Here is an 18,035-nt window from a genome sequence, read left to right as displayed (position 1 = left end):
ATATTTTAGCATTTCTTTATGGGAATCAGAGAGCTTTTCAGAATGCAGGAGTGTCATGATCTGGTCTGAATCTCACAGTTAAAGCCATTCAACCACATTGGACATGATGTGACTCTTTCCCTAAGTCATACCCAGTAGTATATGTAAAAACTGGACAAAAATTTAATCCAAAGGTTGGGACAATAATGATTTGAGAGCAGGGAATTCCATAATTAAGACAATGAGCAAAAGACCTGTAACTATGGAAAATAAATGGGTCTCACAGAAACAGTCGTGCCCAATCAGGGTGGTAATATATATTTTCAGGAAATGGATGGCCTGACAGTAACTTAAATTAAACCCTCCACCTACTAAAGTGCTAAACAATGGATGATATGTAGTTTTGCCATGGGTAGGGACCAAATATAGTTCAAGTTACAGTATATAACGCACACCAAAGCTGTGTTGCAACATGTCCCACCCACACTGTACTGCCACTGACTTTACTGTTCCACCACAGCTTTCTATTCTGTATTACTTGTGGTTTATTGAGGGAATACGTAGGTGGGTGCTTGCTCTTTATTTGATCCTGGTTTGGTTTTAGACTTAAACGACCGTAAGAGAAAACACATTTGTCTAAAAGCACCATTTTTTTTCCATAAAGAAACCACAGACATTTAGAGTCTCTTCAACTCCAAGCTCTGTTGAATTCAGACCTATTTATTGATACTCTCTTTTCTTACCCTGTACCTATTTTTGCAAACTATTTAAAACCAGGTATTTTACAGTTGCTTAGCAGGTTTATTTGTCCTAGTTTTTGAGGCATTGTTAGATCAAAATATACCCAGTTGTCAGAACGAAATGTCAATGAGGTGAGCTCAGACAGCTTTTGAACGATAAAGACTGGCTGAGCTTCAGCAGTCTATTACTCGGCTATGATCTCCTTATTGACCATACGGCTGCATAATAAAGCTGAGGCTGTTCTTATAACAACATTGGGCACACAGCAAGCCAGAGACGCTCTTTGTATCTTTTTTAAATTGACACGTACAGATCCCAGAGCTTGTGATTATATTTATTATAGAGTTATAGTTCACCATCTCAGATGATGTCTGTGAGATCTTGTTAGATTTACTGGGCTTGATTCTGATTTTACTTGGACTGGTCTTACATTGGTTTAACTCAGTTGAGTTCAGTGTTGTTCTTGATATGTGCTGGTGGGAAAGTGACATTAGAATCAGGCTCCCCATACTTCAAAAGTAGTTTAGATTGAGATAGATAGTTTATCAATCCATTTTCTTCATCTTTTACTCTTAAGATGTGTTAAGTCATTATGGATTTCAGATTTTTTTTTTTTTTTGGCTAAAATTACTTAAAGCTAATATTGCACATGCAAAAATCTGGCTTGCACGTGGAGAAATGCTGCTTTTGGCATGCTCTGCAGATTCATTTTGTTCCATCAGCACTCGAGTTTTCCAGTAGTAAAGTTACATTGCAAAAGAAAATAAAAAGCTACTATAAGAAAGAAGTTGTTTGAACTTACTTTGAATTTTTTTTGCACTGCTAACTTCTTAGGCCCAACTATGGGTTTTAGAATGTGTGTACATTACTGCTCTTTGTCTTCACTACATTGCATTAATTCCATTTTACGTGGTACCGTGAGCTAAGTTAATTAAAGGAATACAAAGATACTATAAATGATTGTGAGATTTAGACAAGAAATGGCATTTCTATTCATTAACATTTGAACACAGATAAATTAATAGTTGTACTGGTAACTGCTGAATTTCCGTATTTATAGAAAAGTGTTAAGTTAGATAATAGCACAATTCCTTACTTTATGTTTAAAAATAAAAATGTGGTAATTCTCACAAAAGAATTAGCTGTTTATGTAGTCTCAGATATTAGCAAATAGAACTGCCAATTATATCTTATCTTTTCAAAAATATGAAAAGCAAATATCTAATCAGTGTTTGTCAGATCTGGTTCAGTGATGCATACAACATAGTGTGAAAAGAAATACTTAACACTTATAGTAAGAAATAGAGCACTGCATAATACTTAGTGCTTTAAAGTGTTCTACATCTTAAAACACTTGAATGCATTATGAAGTCAATAGGAGTAAAAATTACAGATACTGTAATGGCATGGATATTCCCATTCTTCGAGTAGTGTCTCTGTGGGTGCTCCACTGTAGGTGCTCCACTGTAGTGTCATATGGGTGCTCCACCATAGTTCCTTCTCTGTGGGTGCTCCCCTGTAAGTGTGTCTGCATCCCTGTGCTGTTGATCGGAGAATTTTGTTAGGAGTGTCCATTTGACCCACACATATGTTGCACCCCACGTGTGCTCTGCCAGGAGTTCCCTTTCTACCTCTGAAGTAGAGGGGAGGAAGGGGAGTTGTGGAGCACCCACAGAGAGACATATCTCGAAGAACCATAGTTACTGCACAAGGTGAGTAACTTCTTCTTTCCACGTCTGCTAGTACCCTAAAACATTTGCAGGTTCATTTTCTGTGCAAATTTGCTGCATGCTTTCCTCTCTGGGGTTTGTTCTGTGGGAGTAAAACTGGGTAGGGCCTGCAGACAGCTGATCATAAGACCCTGAAGCATCAATGGAAAAAATCATGATCAAACCTAAAGCATCTCAGGACAACCTTGCATGCTGGTTTCTCTTAAACAAAATGTACTGTGCTAAGGCCTGCTCCAAAGCCCATTGAAGATAATGGAAATCTTTCCATTTACCTCAGTGGGCTTTGGATCAGGTCCTTGGTATGGAAGAGCTGTGATGAGAGCAATGTGTTGCATAGTCACATTTCCCTTCTTCAGTTAGCAGTATTGTGTTCCTCTCCATCCAGCAGTGGGGAGCACGGGGACCTATCTTATCCTCACAATACCGCTCTGAGAGAAATAGACGTTATTAGCTTCATTTTGCAGATGGTCAAACAGAGTAAGAGATGATTGATGTCTTGTCCTTGGCCATAGAGGAGAAAGTCAATACCTGGACCAGGATTAGAATTGAGTTTTCTGGCTCCCAGCTCTGTGCTCAGGCCGTAGGACTCTATTGGCTGAAGTGGCTTTGTTGTGGCATCTTCCACTCATAAGGAATGTATCCTGTTAACTGTTCTGGAGGGCTACGTGTTCCTTTATTTTAATGCTTTAGCTTTTCACCTCAGGAGTCCTAGGTTTCCATTTGTCATACACAGTGTAGATTTTCATCTGCAGCACAAAACCATGACATAATCTAGTCAGGAAAGGTACAGCAGGTGCTTTGAAAGTCATTATTGAGGTATCATGAATGTCAAACAATGACGTGTCCGTGTTGAAATCAATATCAAAGTTCTCATAGAGCAGGATCAGGTCTTATGTGGGGAAACCTGCAAAGTACAGTACCTGCTCACGCTGTGCTTTTTTCTAAGTAGTTCCCCCCACGGTGAAAGTTTAAACATTCCTTTAACAAAAGTAATTGCCAAAATAATAATGAAGTCCCTGAAGTAATTATTCCCTGCCTTGCTGGAAGATAGGCAACCAATGCCATGGCTATGTTCGTGTGACTTTTTTCTTGCAACACAATAGGAAACATAGGCAAGAAAGGCTGTACATGCTCCTGTGTAGTCTCATTTACCTTGTTTAATTCCCCTCTCTCTTGTCTGTCAAATTTGCTGACATAGCATTAATTACAGGGAGAAGGGGCAATGCTTTGCAGAACACCTCTGCAAAGTGAAATTTACAAAACTGGGCAAATAAGGACTTTGAAATCTGTCATGAGAACTGTCAACAGTAGAAGCCAATCCAGAGTCACATGACTTTAAGAAAATAATTTTATTTATTTATGCTGTATTCTGCTTCCCCTTTTTGTGAACTTTGCACTGTACTGCCATATCATTTCCTCAACATTACTTAGATCCTGTGGACTACAAATACAATAAGAGATATGAAATACATCTGGATATAAGACAATCTAGGAAGACAAACATGTATAAAATATATCTGGATATTAGGCAATCCAGAAAGACGTGTATAGATTAAGTTTTTGAAAACAGATCTCTTTATATCGTCTGGGTTTTGTGCTTAGGTGAGATTCTGCAAGAACTTTTGCATGTGAGTAAACTCAACATGCAAATACTACCTTTGAAGACAATGGGAATAGTTAAATAAAGTTACTTATATGCTCATGTCTTTACAGGACCATACTCTTGTTTAACTTGCAGCATAAGTAACAACAAATCAGTGACAAAGCAATATTCTCAGTTTAAAATGTCAGAGTCATAAAGGATTTTAGTAATGTTTATATTTAGGATCCCCCCCCCCCCATTCTAGGAAGTAAATCTTCCTTATTTTTCCTCCAAATTTCCAGGATTTATCAAGAACTCCTCCACTTAGTTTACATATTTACCAAGGCCATGTGTACACTTCCCCACCCATAAAGCAAGAGTCCTTATTTATCTCATTTAATTGGATTGTCTCCCACTGAACCTCGTCCCCACCAGTTGTGCATCTTCACAAACAGCTTTCAAATCTGTTTGGTAAATCAGCCAGCAGGTGGTGCTCTAAGTGAGGGACAGGACATATCTATACCCCTACCATCCCCCGCTGCCCCCACCACAATACAAAGAGTGGGCAACCTCAGAAATGCGCCTGGTCATCACTGGAGCATGAACTCCAATGTTAGTCCTTTAAAGCAAGATATTCAGGTGCACAAAGGGTAGTGAGAGAGATCTGAAAACTAAAGCTTCTTTATACATGGGTAATGCTGAAAGTATTTTTTACAAGGCATAACAACTGAAAGACTATGTTTATGGTTTCCAGAGATCCCACTGGTCTTATATCTGTTTGCCCTGATTTCCATTACATGGCTTTGGGGAGGACTTCACATGGCTTACAGGCACCTTTGGATGTTAGTCTTCTTTGTTATCTTCAACAGCCTGCAGGTAAGAGCTTTTCCTTGCTGTCCAATTACGGAGAATGGGAAAGCCTCAACTATGCATAACATCTGACATTTCAAGTTGTAAGAGTTGTGTAGAAACCAGAAGCAATAGAAGGTTCAGTAGGTTACCACTATGCAATGGTCACTAGAAATGTGGTTATTTTTAGAATTAGTATATTAGATGCATATTCAAATAATAGGTATGTTATTCCAAAACAACAGCAACAATAATAATTATACAGAAATTCATCTCATAATCAATACACTGGTGAGAAAACAGCACCTGTTCTGTACACAATATAATCCTGTGGCAATAAGTCTAACAAAGTAATGTAGGCAATTGCAAAAATAAAATGGGAAGAATTTCATTTAAAACTATGGTAAGTATCAAATAGAAAAGATTTAAAATGATATGCAACAAAACGCTAGTATTTCAATTGAAACCTGTCCCATGCTATGTGTATACAGATAAAATAAGATCTTTTCAGCGGAAAGATCAATATAGACTAGAAGTTGTGTTTGAATTACAAAAACCACACACAAAAAAAGATATGAGATATACTAGTACTCTCATCTTGATACATAGTGCTACACTGTTAATGCTACCAGTGGCCCTGATCCTACAAACACTTATGCACATGTGTACCCTTCACACCTATCAATAGTTCCATTGAACTCAGTGTTACTCATGTGAGTAAGTGTTGCAGAATTGAGACTCAAGATTGAGAAAATGCCTGTAATTCTTTAAAACAACAAAATGTTGAGAAATAAAGAGGAATTCTATTCTATTCTGTATAGATTTATATTGTACTCATCACTGTAGTGTCTGAGAGCTTTCTAGTAGTATGCTAAGCAATATGATAAACATCTGTCTCATTATGAATATAGATTCAAAATCTTTGAACTTCATAGTATGTGAATTCATGAAAATAGTCTGATTTCACAAACTGATTCTTTTGAGAATTTCCCCCCCCCCCCAAATACCATATTCTTTTCAAAAATGGACCTTTTCTTAAGCAAGACACTAAACTCATTATAGAGATCCCAAAGAATGATGTCGTGCCAGTAAGTTTCACTTGCATCAGCATAGAAGTGTCCATGTATGGCTGGTGAAACACACTCACTTCACTGCATGTGGATATTTCACAAAGGTGGACATGATTACTCTGTAAGCATCTTTGAGAAAAGGTCATTCATGTTCAAAACATTGACGCTTCTATATGACTGCCAGAAAATACTCTAAATTAATCTGCTTTACGTAACCTAAAATATGTTATTGAAGAGTTTTTTTGAAACTTTTAAAGGAGGGGAAATATATTTTTGTCATTAATTTTTCAAAGATCAAGACACTCACTCATATAAAAACTACAATACATGACACAAAATATTGAAAAGCATACAAGCAATACCAGAAATCTACCCACATGAAGCCTACAAGATCCTTACGGGACTTGTTACATTGTAGCTGCAATAAAATCTTGAAACCATGTGGAAAAGGTGGATACAAAAGCATGACTAAGCCATTAAAGACTCAAGAATTGTTTAAATAGTAAACAACATTACAGAAGCACCCGCTAGTGACTCCATAGTTAGGATTGTGTTCTAAAAAGACCTTAAAATTGGGCATAAATCACTGTGTTTTCTCACGGTAGATGGTCAAACAATGTGAAATTTCAGAAAATGTTAGTTTTTATTCCCTTTGAATTTTCTCTGTCTTTTCTATTTGTTTTCTGTTCATAAATTCTAAAATCTTTGAATTTTGGCTGTGGCTGAGATTTTTAACTTGGCAGTCCTGTCCTCATTGCTACACAGACACACACCATACTTCATGCAAACCCGCAAAAACAAGAAGAGAAGTTAAACTACCTAATAGTACATACTCTCTATTCCTTCACCCATAGGCACATGCCTTACCATTACAATTCCCATACACCACCAATCATATACTGCAACTTTAGATCTGACCCCTAGAGATGCCAAACTTCCCTCACCCCTTCTAAATGCTGATCTGCACAAAACAGTTGACTAAACTACCCTCTCCCATCACAACCAATCACTACACCAAACATCCACAGATATTAGTGTGGAGAGGGAACTTTCACTCCCTGACATGGTGCTTAAACCATACCACCTGCTCCCTCACCAACATTTGGATGTCAAAACAACAGAGCAACACATGCCGAGAAGGTAACAGTCAGATAAACCTTTCCCCTGAATCTCCTAATTCCCTGTTTTTCCAAATTCCTCCTCTAAATGTTACTGTCTTCTATGAAACACAGAGTACAATCAAAGAACTCTCACTCCCGCAACTGGATTCTTACCAAAACATCCCCCATTAATCAGTTGGGAAGCTCTGGGAGGAACAAAAGTACAAGAACCATGAGAAAAAAATCCATCACATGATAATGTCCCTACTATTATCCAAGAGACTTCTGGTCCAACAACTTGCCCCCTTGTTTGCTGCAGAACTACAATTAGTGCTGCAGTGGTAATTATATCTCATGCACTAATAGAGGGGATTCACATTTGGCCTGAAAGTTTGAAGGGCAGTTACAGGAGAACCACTGTGGGCTGCTTGTAGCCTGCAGACTGCACTACAATAGCTAGACAGTAGATACATGCTCCACCACATTTCTGTTTAAAGTATAGAAATATCAACCTCCTATAGCACACAAAAAGCTATGCAGGAAAGATAGTGCTCTACAAATTTTTATTATTTTTATGTTTTCCTTGATTCTAGACCTGGAGGAGCTCTCTTACTCAAGTGTAAAATCCATTTTTTCTCTAGATTGAAAGTAACTCTAAAATTTCAAATGTAAATAAACAATGTTTTTCTGGCTTGATAAAGTAAATAAAAACATGTAGCCCTGGAGGAGCTGCACAGTAAATAAAAAATTTCCTTTGAGCCTCTTGAAGAGCTTAATAATTTCGTATGTCATGTTTTTAAAAGCATGTTTTATGCTTTGATGGAGATTTTAAACATATAATAAAACAGAATGACACTTTTTGCTGTTAGTCTTTAGACAGGGCTTTTAAAATATAAAGCTATCAAATATTAAAAGCAAAACCAGAAGAAACATTTTCTAATGGTGGCCGCATTGGGAGAGGAGTTAGAACTATAAAAGCTCTTCTTCCCCTTTAATAGGTTTATTGTTTTTATTTAATGGAGATTTGTTTTAAATGTTTTTGATTTGTAATCATGATACATTGTTTTCTATTTTATTCTCCTATTTATTCTCCTACTCTTCTATTTAAAAAGTTTCAGTGATCTATTCAGGAAGGAGAAATGTCTTGTGACTTAGGTGACCAGTCACAGAGCATGAATAATGAACAGTGAATGGCCAAAAAGAACAGTTTGTAAACAACCCATAGGCTGAAATTTGTGTGTGTATGCTGCTATCAAATAATTGTGAATGATGATCAGGTTAATAAAAGAGAATCTATTCACAAACTCTTTGTGAATAAGAAAAAAAGGCTAAATTCATAACAAATATTATTCACAATAATTCAAGCCTTTCTTGTAAACAGCTACTGTTTTATAAAACATTGACACATCTCACTAATTATGAACTGGGAGGCCTAGCCTCCAGATGGAGGCGGTCAGAAAGTTCCCTCTGGCCTGCAGATTCCACAACACAGAGCTTATGCATGATATGAACAGTCATGGACGGCAGGTATCAAAGGCCGGGGGAGTCTAAGCCTCCCCAAATAGCCCTGCGAGGCCCTGCCCATGCTCCACCCCCAGACCCCTCCTGCTTCCTGCCGGCGCAGACTGCGGCTCATCCCCCATGGCCAGGGCCCTGGGCTGGGGCTAGGGATAATGGGGGCCGGTCTGCAGCCAGGGACTGTGGGCGGTTGGAGCCAGTGCTCATGCTGCCCAGTGCTCCGGGGTGGGAGGGGGCGGGCTGCACTACCCTCCCAGCGTTCCAAGGCTGCGGGGTGGGGCGTGCTGTCCGCCCAGCACTCCGGGACCGGGGGGGGGGGGGGTTGCACAGCCCGGCCAGCGGACCAGCGCTCCAGAACTCGGGGGGAACAGAAGGGGCCTGGAGGTCGGGGGGGGTGGCCTCTGGGGCAGGCCGGGTGCTAGCCTCCCTGAGCCCACGGTTCACCTGCATCTTTTGAAACTTTTATCACCACCAATAGCCCCACCATTTCAGAGCAAGGAGTCAAAAAAATGAAATGGCACTTAGTGGACCACATTATTTCAGAACAAATCCAAGAGGAACTTGCTACCTTCCAGTTTTTGCCATTTCAAGTCATTCCCATAAATTCTTTGTATTCAACTGCTCTGTGAATTGACCAACTAAAACTTAGGTTAGGCATTTCTAAAATAAAAAGTTGCTTTATCATTTATTTGTGCCACATTGTTATTATACATTATACCTAATTTCAGCTTAAAACAGAAACTCACTGTTCTTTTAGAGCCTTTTCCCAACAGGAAAAAAAGCATGCAAAGGCTCTGAAGAAACAGGGCCTTCTTCTGTGTTGTTGAAGAGATACAGAGTGCATAACAAAACAGTGTTAAAAAAACAGAACATAACGGCGAATTTAGAAACACTCATACAAATAAGTTATTCTGTAAAATTCTTCCTGTTTGGCTTCCAAAAAGGGCTCAGTGTAGGTGTTTGGTAAGGTATTGTATATTATCCAACTTGGCTGATTTGTTCTGATGATAAACAGCTCTTGGGAAATACACTTGGTACAAATAACCAGCTATACAGGACAAATTGTTTCCATGCACTTCCTTTGCTCTCCCTTTGCAGCAACTGACAGTAATATGAAATGTCATGATTCCATTGGAGATGAGTATACAGTATGAACTATTCATGTACAGTGGAAAGAAAGGCTACTCCTTTGGCTGGAATAAACATGCAAAGTCGTGTTTGTGGGGACAATTGCTGATTTACATGGTCAGTGAATAAACAACAACCCAGAATATAGCTAAATTAGTTCTGTGCATGAAGGCCAGAATAAAATTGTAAAAGGTTTATTTAATCCTTTTACTCATCCTGCATGCTGATGTAATGGGGGAAACCAAAAAAATGAAAAGCTAAAGAGGAATGGATAAGAGCATATTTACAATATCTGATGTTTTGAGTTCCTTGGCTGTATGTTCTTGATTGTTACTAGAGCGGCATCTGTGACACAGAAACATCCCTGTATTCTCGTGTGAAAGGCCTTGGCTGCTTGTTCTCTTTGGTTGCAAAACACAGCAATGAACACTTGCCTTTTCTTTATGCATTTGATTGGCTAAGAAGAATATTCACAATATGCTCATCAGGGTCAGGAAGGGGAAATTAAGCTGGTATTTAAATTGCTTGTCACTGAATGAAAGAATTGGGATCACACAGGCTGTCCTGCACAGTTACAGTAATATAAATGATTCTTGTATTTTTCAAATGATTAATGGGATTGTTTGAATAAATAATTAGTTCTTTTAATATTTGTATGTGCTGTTATAGGGTTTGATACAAAGCTCAGTGAAGTCAGTAGAAATCTTTTTATTTATTACAATGGGCTTTGGATCAGGTCCTTAATGTATTTAGAGACTAACTCCTCATGTCTTCCCAATAGGTGCATTGTTTTATCTGTGCAACTTCTCAGACCCTGACTTCCTCCTTTCTCCATGAATTTGCCATTGGCACCTTCCTTCCAGCTAGTCTTTGAAAACCCTTTGTCACCCATGCCACATTTAAAATCTGCTAGGGGATTCAGATGGCTCTGGTGGATTCCAGGGGTATGTCTACACTGCAGTTAAAAACCCAGGGCTGGCCCATGCCGGCTGACTCAGGCTTCGGCTAAAGGGCTGTTTAATTGCAGTGTAGACATTCGGGCTCTAGGATCTTGCAAGGTGGGAAGGTCCCAGAGCTCAGGCTGCAGCCAGAGCCGCAACATCTACACTGCAATTAAACAGCCTCTTAGCCCGAGTCAGCTGATAGGCCAGCCACAGGTTTTTAATTGCAGTGTAGACATACCTCATGAGCTCAGGTATATTCTGGCCTTGGTATGCCACAGAGTGCTTTATATGAGTCATGAGAGTGAGTTTCACAGAGGTGGTGCATAGGACCTAGCAGGCAGGCTGCATCCTGCAACCAATCTTAAAAGATGGGGCTCAATTAAGGTTGCCACCTGGCTAATATTTCTGGTACAGCTGGTTAATCCTACTTTAGGATGGATATAAATATTCACTCCAGTGCCAGTAAATTTTAGCTTCCTCAGAGTGATAGATCTCACTGTAATAAACAAAATAAACAAAATGTTGCTTCTTGCTCACCCAGTTTGCTTGTAAGGTAGGGACCCTTCAATATCTTGAGTGATTGCAGAGCAAGAAAGAAGCAGGACTATTTATAAAGGGTCTCCTTAAATGAAACTGTCCTTTACCATAACAAATATTTATTGTAGCAGGTTTTTATTTTTCAGGAATCCTGTTGCCTTTTCTTTAATTTAGGTTTTTGTTACCAACATGAATCAGTAGTGTGAATTGGATTTGTCAAAACTGACCCTTTCCTGCAAACAGTTTAGATTTCAGTGAAAATACATTTCATCAGAAAATTCCAGACCAGTCTACTTGTAACATTTTGGGCCCAATACCACTCCTACTATAGTCAACGGATTGGGTCTGTGTATGGTAAATCAAGTCAAGATTGGGGAACTATCCCATTGTTTTTGTGAGCATTGTAGCTAATGTCATGTGGCAACTTGAACATATTAAGCCATGATGGGTGTTTTCTCTGAAGACAGACTGCAGATTAAGTGGTTCTGCCAGTTCAGTGTTCAAGCTTTCCACCCAGAAAAAATGTCATATGCAAAAGGTGTCTTTTCAACAAGTGTAGTGAAAAACCTGGAGAAATCAGTTTATTGCCAAATTGTGCAAAATCATGCGATTATCAAATAATAAAAGATGAAGTAATTCATGTTAAATTAGTAATAGGGACAAAGATGCAAGAACTCAAATGAGAATGCTCAGAGCACCCACTCCTAGCTCTACCAAGAGCTAAACACATGTGCAAAGCCAGTGAGCAAGCTCATGTCCAAATGCAGAGCATAAGTGGAGCATACACAAAAAATAATTCACTAAGCAGCACAAGGAAAATATGAAAATATAAGAAAAAAATATACGAAAATTTTGCAAAGGCAAATGCATGAAGTGGAAGAGACAAACAAAACACAAAGGAAGACCTGTGAATACTGTGGAGAAAAACATGATAATGGAAAATGCCCTGTGCATGCAGTCATATGCAATAATTGTACCAAGAGAAATCATTATTCCAAAGCTTGCAGACAAGAAAAGCAAAGGGGCGGAGGGGGGGGGGGGAGAAAGCACCATATTGAGGAAGCAAGGAATGATTAGAAAATGAGATTTTTCAATATGTGACTTAATGCCTCTCCTAACCCCCGAAATAAATGTGTTTTTATAGCTCAGACTAGTCTAGTACCAGATACAAAGACAAGGCAGAAGCACACAAGCAAACAGGAAGTCAAATGCCAAATAGACAGTAAGGTATCAGTGACTGCTAGGCTACAAAGATTTCCTCAGCATTATGCAAGAGAAGTAAGTGAAGTTCCAGCCAAGCAAAGTCAAACTAAAATTATACAGTGTCATTGGGTTCATGTAGTCACTTGAAATATACCTGAAAACAGAGGTCATTGTACCACTAAGACAATGTAAGTTACAAGCAGAATACCAAGGAAAAGTATACCGCCTAAAATTTCAGGTAGTACGATCAGAAAAATGCCACCTGCCTGCATTAACAGGCAGGAGAACTTGATGAGGCCAGTGGTAAAAGGGGAACAGTCCTAGCAGCACCAGAAGAGACACTCATCAAAGGACAATAGGTAGCTCCTGCCTCTGGGAGTCTTTCACAGTGAGGGATAGGGATGCTGACTGGCCAGCATTCCCCAGCTCCCAGAATTTAACCTGACATGGGGGCCATGTAGAGCTCTTTCGGCTCTGTTCCAGCAGCCCCACCACCACCACCTGAACTAGGATTGGGAACCCAGCCTAACATGCTGTGGGTCTAGCCAATCGCCCATTTAGTGGGTCAGTCAGGAATTTTTTCTCTCAGGGGACCAGGGAGCTTTTTGCCTTCCTTGCAGCACCTTGAAGCCACAGTGGGTTAAGTAGGAATGCCCTTAGTATCTAACTGAGGTACTGGGATGTAATTGTTTATTTGTCACAACTTGCGGGCAGTTTCCAGTGTGGCTAAGAGAATAAAATGAACAGTTCCCAGAGGTAAAAGATCTGGGATTTTGCTGATGGGCCTTGGGCTCATGGGATGGGGTGAGACCTTCTGGGCTTTGCGGGCTGAGGTCAGACCTTGAGATCCTCACAGAAAAGGTCCCCTCCAAGCTGCACCCTCAGTCCCCTTCACAGGAGGGTGGTGTTATCCCTCAAAGAGAGCTGAGTCCTGGTGGGTAGGCTGAGGAGAGCCTGCTCCACATTATGGGTTATGTGGTAAGGAGATGTAGGAGAGTTTGGGTGATGGGCAGGTAGTGTCTCTTCCCTATGTTAAAGTTTAATATAAGTTGTGACCTGCTGCTTAATTCCATGCATGTGTCTGTCCTCATTTTGCCACTGTGTCCACATCAAAAACCCACTGCTCTCAGGTAAAACAAGTGAATACATGAATCCAGTGACATTAAACCCAGGACAAATGTTGTACACAATAGGCATACAAGCAAAACAGTAAATATATCCAGAGCAGATAATGCACTGTGGCGTTTCGGCAGCAAAGCTGCTAAAAGTTACCAGGATGTTTTTGAAGGGCTGGGGTGTCTTCCAGAACATTTCACCAAAAAATAGATAAAATGATTTAGCCACTGGGCTTTGCACAGTGCCCATTATACTAAAGGAAAAAAGTAATGGAAGCAATATAGCAAATGGAGAAAGAAGATATCATTGTGAAAGTGACAGAGCCCACAAGTTGGGTAGCCATTGAGAAGCCAGGCAAGTTATTCATTTACATAGACCAACGCAGTTTAAACAAAGCTCTAGAAAAATCTCACAACCAAATCCCTGCAACTGGAGAAATATTACCTGCCATGACAAAAGCAAAAATATACTCAGCACTTGATTGCAAAGGCAGATATTGGCAAGTGTTACTGATAAGCAGCTGCCATACTACATTTTGGAAACCATCAGGTAGATACAGATAGTTGAGACTGCCATTTGGCGTCAAACTTGCAGTGGAAGAATGTCAGTGCCACCAGCAAGAGGTACTGACAGGAGTCATAGGGATTAGCATCATAGCTGATTACATTGTAATGTATGCATGTATGATAGAAGCTGGGACAGATCATGACCACAACCTTATCCATCTGCTTGAAAGAGCCAGATAAGTAAATCTAAAATTGAATTAAAACAAAATGAAATTGTGTTTTACTGCATAGGGACAGTCTTTTCGTTCTGTTTGTACAGTGGCTAACACAATGAGATTCTGGTCTATGTCCCTAGGCACTGTGGTAATACAAATAATAATAATGGGATACTTGCTGACCTCCTAAGGGCTGTGGTCTGATACCAGAAAGTTAAAAGCAGTGCAGAAGGTATTCACATCTAAAGATATTAAATCAATTCATAGACTAATAGGATTTGTAAGCTATCTGACAAAATTACTTCTAAGCCTCTCAGATGTGCATGAACCCCTGAGGTAACTACTGAACAAGGATGCAGTATGGACATATTTACTTCAGCATGATACAGCCATCAAGGAGCTTCTGACCAACTATCCAATCCTGAAATACTACTATGTGGACAAAGAAAGGTGCTAGTGAGACAGGGCATGGGTCCTCACTTCTATCAAAGGGAGAGTCATGCTTTTGCATTAAGGTCACAAGCACTAATGGAACAAAGATGCATCCAAATTCAAAAGAAATGTCTTTCAATAGTGTGTGCATGTGAAAAGTTTAACCAGTATGTTCAAGGATGGGGAACCACTTGAGTAGAAAGTGACCAACTGTCCCACTACTAACACCATGTTCAATGTTGAAGCATGAAAAGATAGTTTGGTGAAACGTTCAGGTTTTATTCCTTCCATCACATATGCTGTCTTCTCCTATCAAGTACTTCCTGAAAGGAGAGTTCTCCACATTCTTAGACATTACCCTGTACGTAAGCATGCTATCATACTATACCATCCCCTACTGGAAAACTAACAATAGTTACCCAGGAGTTCTGAAGGAACTCATATATGAAATTGCGGAATTACTAACTATAGTTTGTAATGTATCGCTAAAACAAGCTTCTGCACTCAATGATTGCAGAGTAGCTAATGTAACACCGATTTTTAAAAAGGACTCCAGAGGTGATCCTGGCAGTTACAGGCTGGTGACCCTAACTTCAGTACTGGGCAAATTAGAAACTTTAATAAAGAACAGATTTATCAGACACATAGATAAATGTGATTTGTTGGGGAAGAGTCAACATGGCTTTTGTAAAGGGAAGTTATGCCTCACCAGTCTATTAGAATTTTTTGAGGCTTGTTAGCAGCCATGTGGATAAGGGTGATCCAGTCGATATAGTGTAGTTGGATTTTCAGAAGGGCTTTGACAAGGTCCCTCAGCAAAGGCTTTTAAGCAAACTAAGTTGTCATGCGATAAGAGGGAAGGTCCTCTCATGGATCAGTAACTGGTTAAAAAATAGGAAACAAAGGATGGGAATAAATGGTCAATTTTCACAATGGAGAGAGGTAAACAGTGGGATTCCCCAAGGATCTGTACTGGGACCTGTGCTGTTCAACATATTAATTAATGACCTGGAAAAGGGAGTGAACAGTGAAGTGGCAAAGTCTGCAGATGATACAAGATTGTTCAAGATAGTTAAGCCCAAAGCTGACTGCAAAGAGTCACAAAACTGAGTGACTGGGCGACAAAACGGCAGATGAAATTCAGTGTTGATAAGTGCAAAGTAATGCATCTTGGAAAAAATAATCTCTAGGCATATACAATGATGGATTCTAAATTAGCTATTACCACTCAAGAAAAATATCTTGTCAACGTGGATGGTTCTCTGAAAACTTCAGTTCAATGTGCAACAGCGGTCAAAAAGGATAACAGAATGTTATGAACTATTAGGAAAGGCATAGAAAATAAGAGAAGTATCATAATGCCTCTATATTAATCCATGGTGTGCCCTTGAACACTTTGAATACTGCATCTAGTTCTGATTACCCAGTCTCAAAACAGATATGTTATGCAGTATTCAGAGAAGGGCATCAAAGATGATCAAGGGTGGCTTCCATATGAGAAGACACGAAAATGATAAGGGCTGTCCCTCTTAGAAAAGAGATGACTAGGAGAGGATATGATAGAAGTCTATACAATCATGAATGATGTGGAAAAAGTGAATAGAAAGTATTATATACTTTTCTACACAGTACATAAACCAGGGACATCTAATGAATTAATAGGCAGCAGGTTTAATGCAAATAGGAGGAAGTACTTTTTCACACAAGTTCCATTTCCTGTGGAACTCATTACAGTGGGTTGTTGTGATGGCCAAACGTATAACTGGGTTTTAAAAAAAGAACTAGATAAGTTCATGGAGGATTATGCCTTTTTCTATGGTAGTGTTAGTGATTTAGAATTTTTATATTGGAGCCTGAGTCAGAAGGGAATGGCTTGTATCTATGAGCGAAACCATTGCGGCTGATTGTATGATAAAGAAAATGCATAAAATAATACACACTGTAGTTCTGAACACTTGGGGTGGGGGAAGAAATACTAAAATGCTCTGTTTTTTTTTTTTTTTTTTTTTTTTAACTTTCAACTAAAGACAAAATGTCAGGCTAAGAACTAAGTTCTACCCAGTCAAAAGCTTCTATTGGCTTGCTTATGTCCATTATGCACTTATGGAGAGAGGAAAAATAAAGAAGTGAGACAGACTCAGTCTGTCAATCAACCTTGCAACTTCTTAAATTGAAAATGTGACATGACATCAGGCAAGTATGTTTGTCTTTGACAAAGATATGAGCCCTCTAAGCTATAACTGAGTAGTTAGAGAATTCATTTATTTAACTATTGAGATTTAATAGACGGTTGCATTCAATAAAATGCACGTGTTTATCTTCAGAAAGGTTTTGTTCTATTTTCTTGAGAATCACTGTGCAATATCTCATTCAAACACAGGAACAGACCCTTTATAGACAGTAATCTTGGAGCACATACCATTACCCATTTATTTTTTCTCGAACATGAGGAGAGGAGTGTTGAGCGTATTAACTTTTTAAATACATTGTACATGCAAAGCTCCCATTGTGACTTGCTCTTTCCTGCTCCAGTGCATCACTATTTTGGAATAAATAGTGGAATCTTCAGTGGTTAAAGGTCCCATTTAGTACATTTTGATTTATTACTTTTTGTTATCACTCATACCAGTCTTTTTTGTTGACTGCTACACAATGATATAAATCAAACAACCATTTCATTCGAAAAAGAGGCAACCCAAACAGGAACACTTGATGTCAGATGTGTTACATATATGAAACCCTGCTGCAGAAATCATCACAGGTAAAAACAGACAGACTAGTGAAAGATAATTCACCTGCCAAAAAATGGACACAGGAATGTGTATTTATAGGGACTGAATCCTGGCTGACAAGTCTAAAACTTAACTTACACTTTACAGTCCTCCTCCTGATCCTAAAAATAAATCACTCCCTTCCAAAAAACAAAGGCTGCAACATTGGAGGAAAAAATCCAATTTGTTCACTCATATACAACAATGAGCCCAAGGTACTAGGTATCTTCACCATATTAAATTCACCAGTGCATACATACCATGATGTCTGTCCTTTTCTGCTTTTCTCTTTTAATGTTGGAAACAGACCCAGACCTTTTGAGTATTTCAAGAGATATGTGCTTATAGAAATTCAGCAAATGGGTGAATAATAAAAGGAATATACATTTTTTAAAAATCCAGCTGTTAAATTATATTTTAAGCTTTTCAGCCTTGAGCATTTACCTTTAAGTCCTCTTGACGCATTGTACAGTAATACATCATTAGGAAAGCTGCCTTAAAGTGAGGGGTGCAAAAGAGCACAGGGATTCCCTATCGCTTTGGAGAAGTAGTAGCAATAATAAGTATCGTTCAGTATGTTAACAACAACAAAAGTGTGTGTCATTACATTGGAA

At 39.1% G+C, this 18,035-nt stretch overlaps 1 protein-coding gene across 1 annotated transcript in view; it reads left to right on the top strand.

Moving 5' to 3' along the window:
- ADGRV1 (adhesion G protein-coupled receptor V1) overlaps window positions 1-18,035 on the top strand; it is a 439,035-nt gene that overhangs the window by 376,077 nt on the left and 44,923 nt on the right. The window contains exon 89 of the mRNA XM_054032481.1: window positions 4,787-4,908. Within this exon, the coding sequence (XP_053888456.1) occupies window positions 4,787-4,908 (122 nt within the window). The remainder of the gene's footprint in view (window positions 1-4,786; window positions 4,909-18,035) is intronic.

Source organism: Malaclemys terrapin, chromosome 6 (assembly GCF_027887155.1).
Source record: "Malaclemys terrapin pileata isolate rMalTer1 chromosome 6, rMalTer1.hap1, whole genome shotgun sequence".
NCBI lineage: Eukaryota > Metazoa > Chordata > Testudines > Emydidae > Malaclemys > Malaclemys terrapin.
Note: the sequence above shows the minus strand (reverse complement) of the source record. Positions and strands in the feature narration are given on the sequence as shown.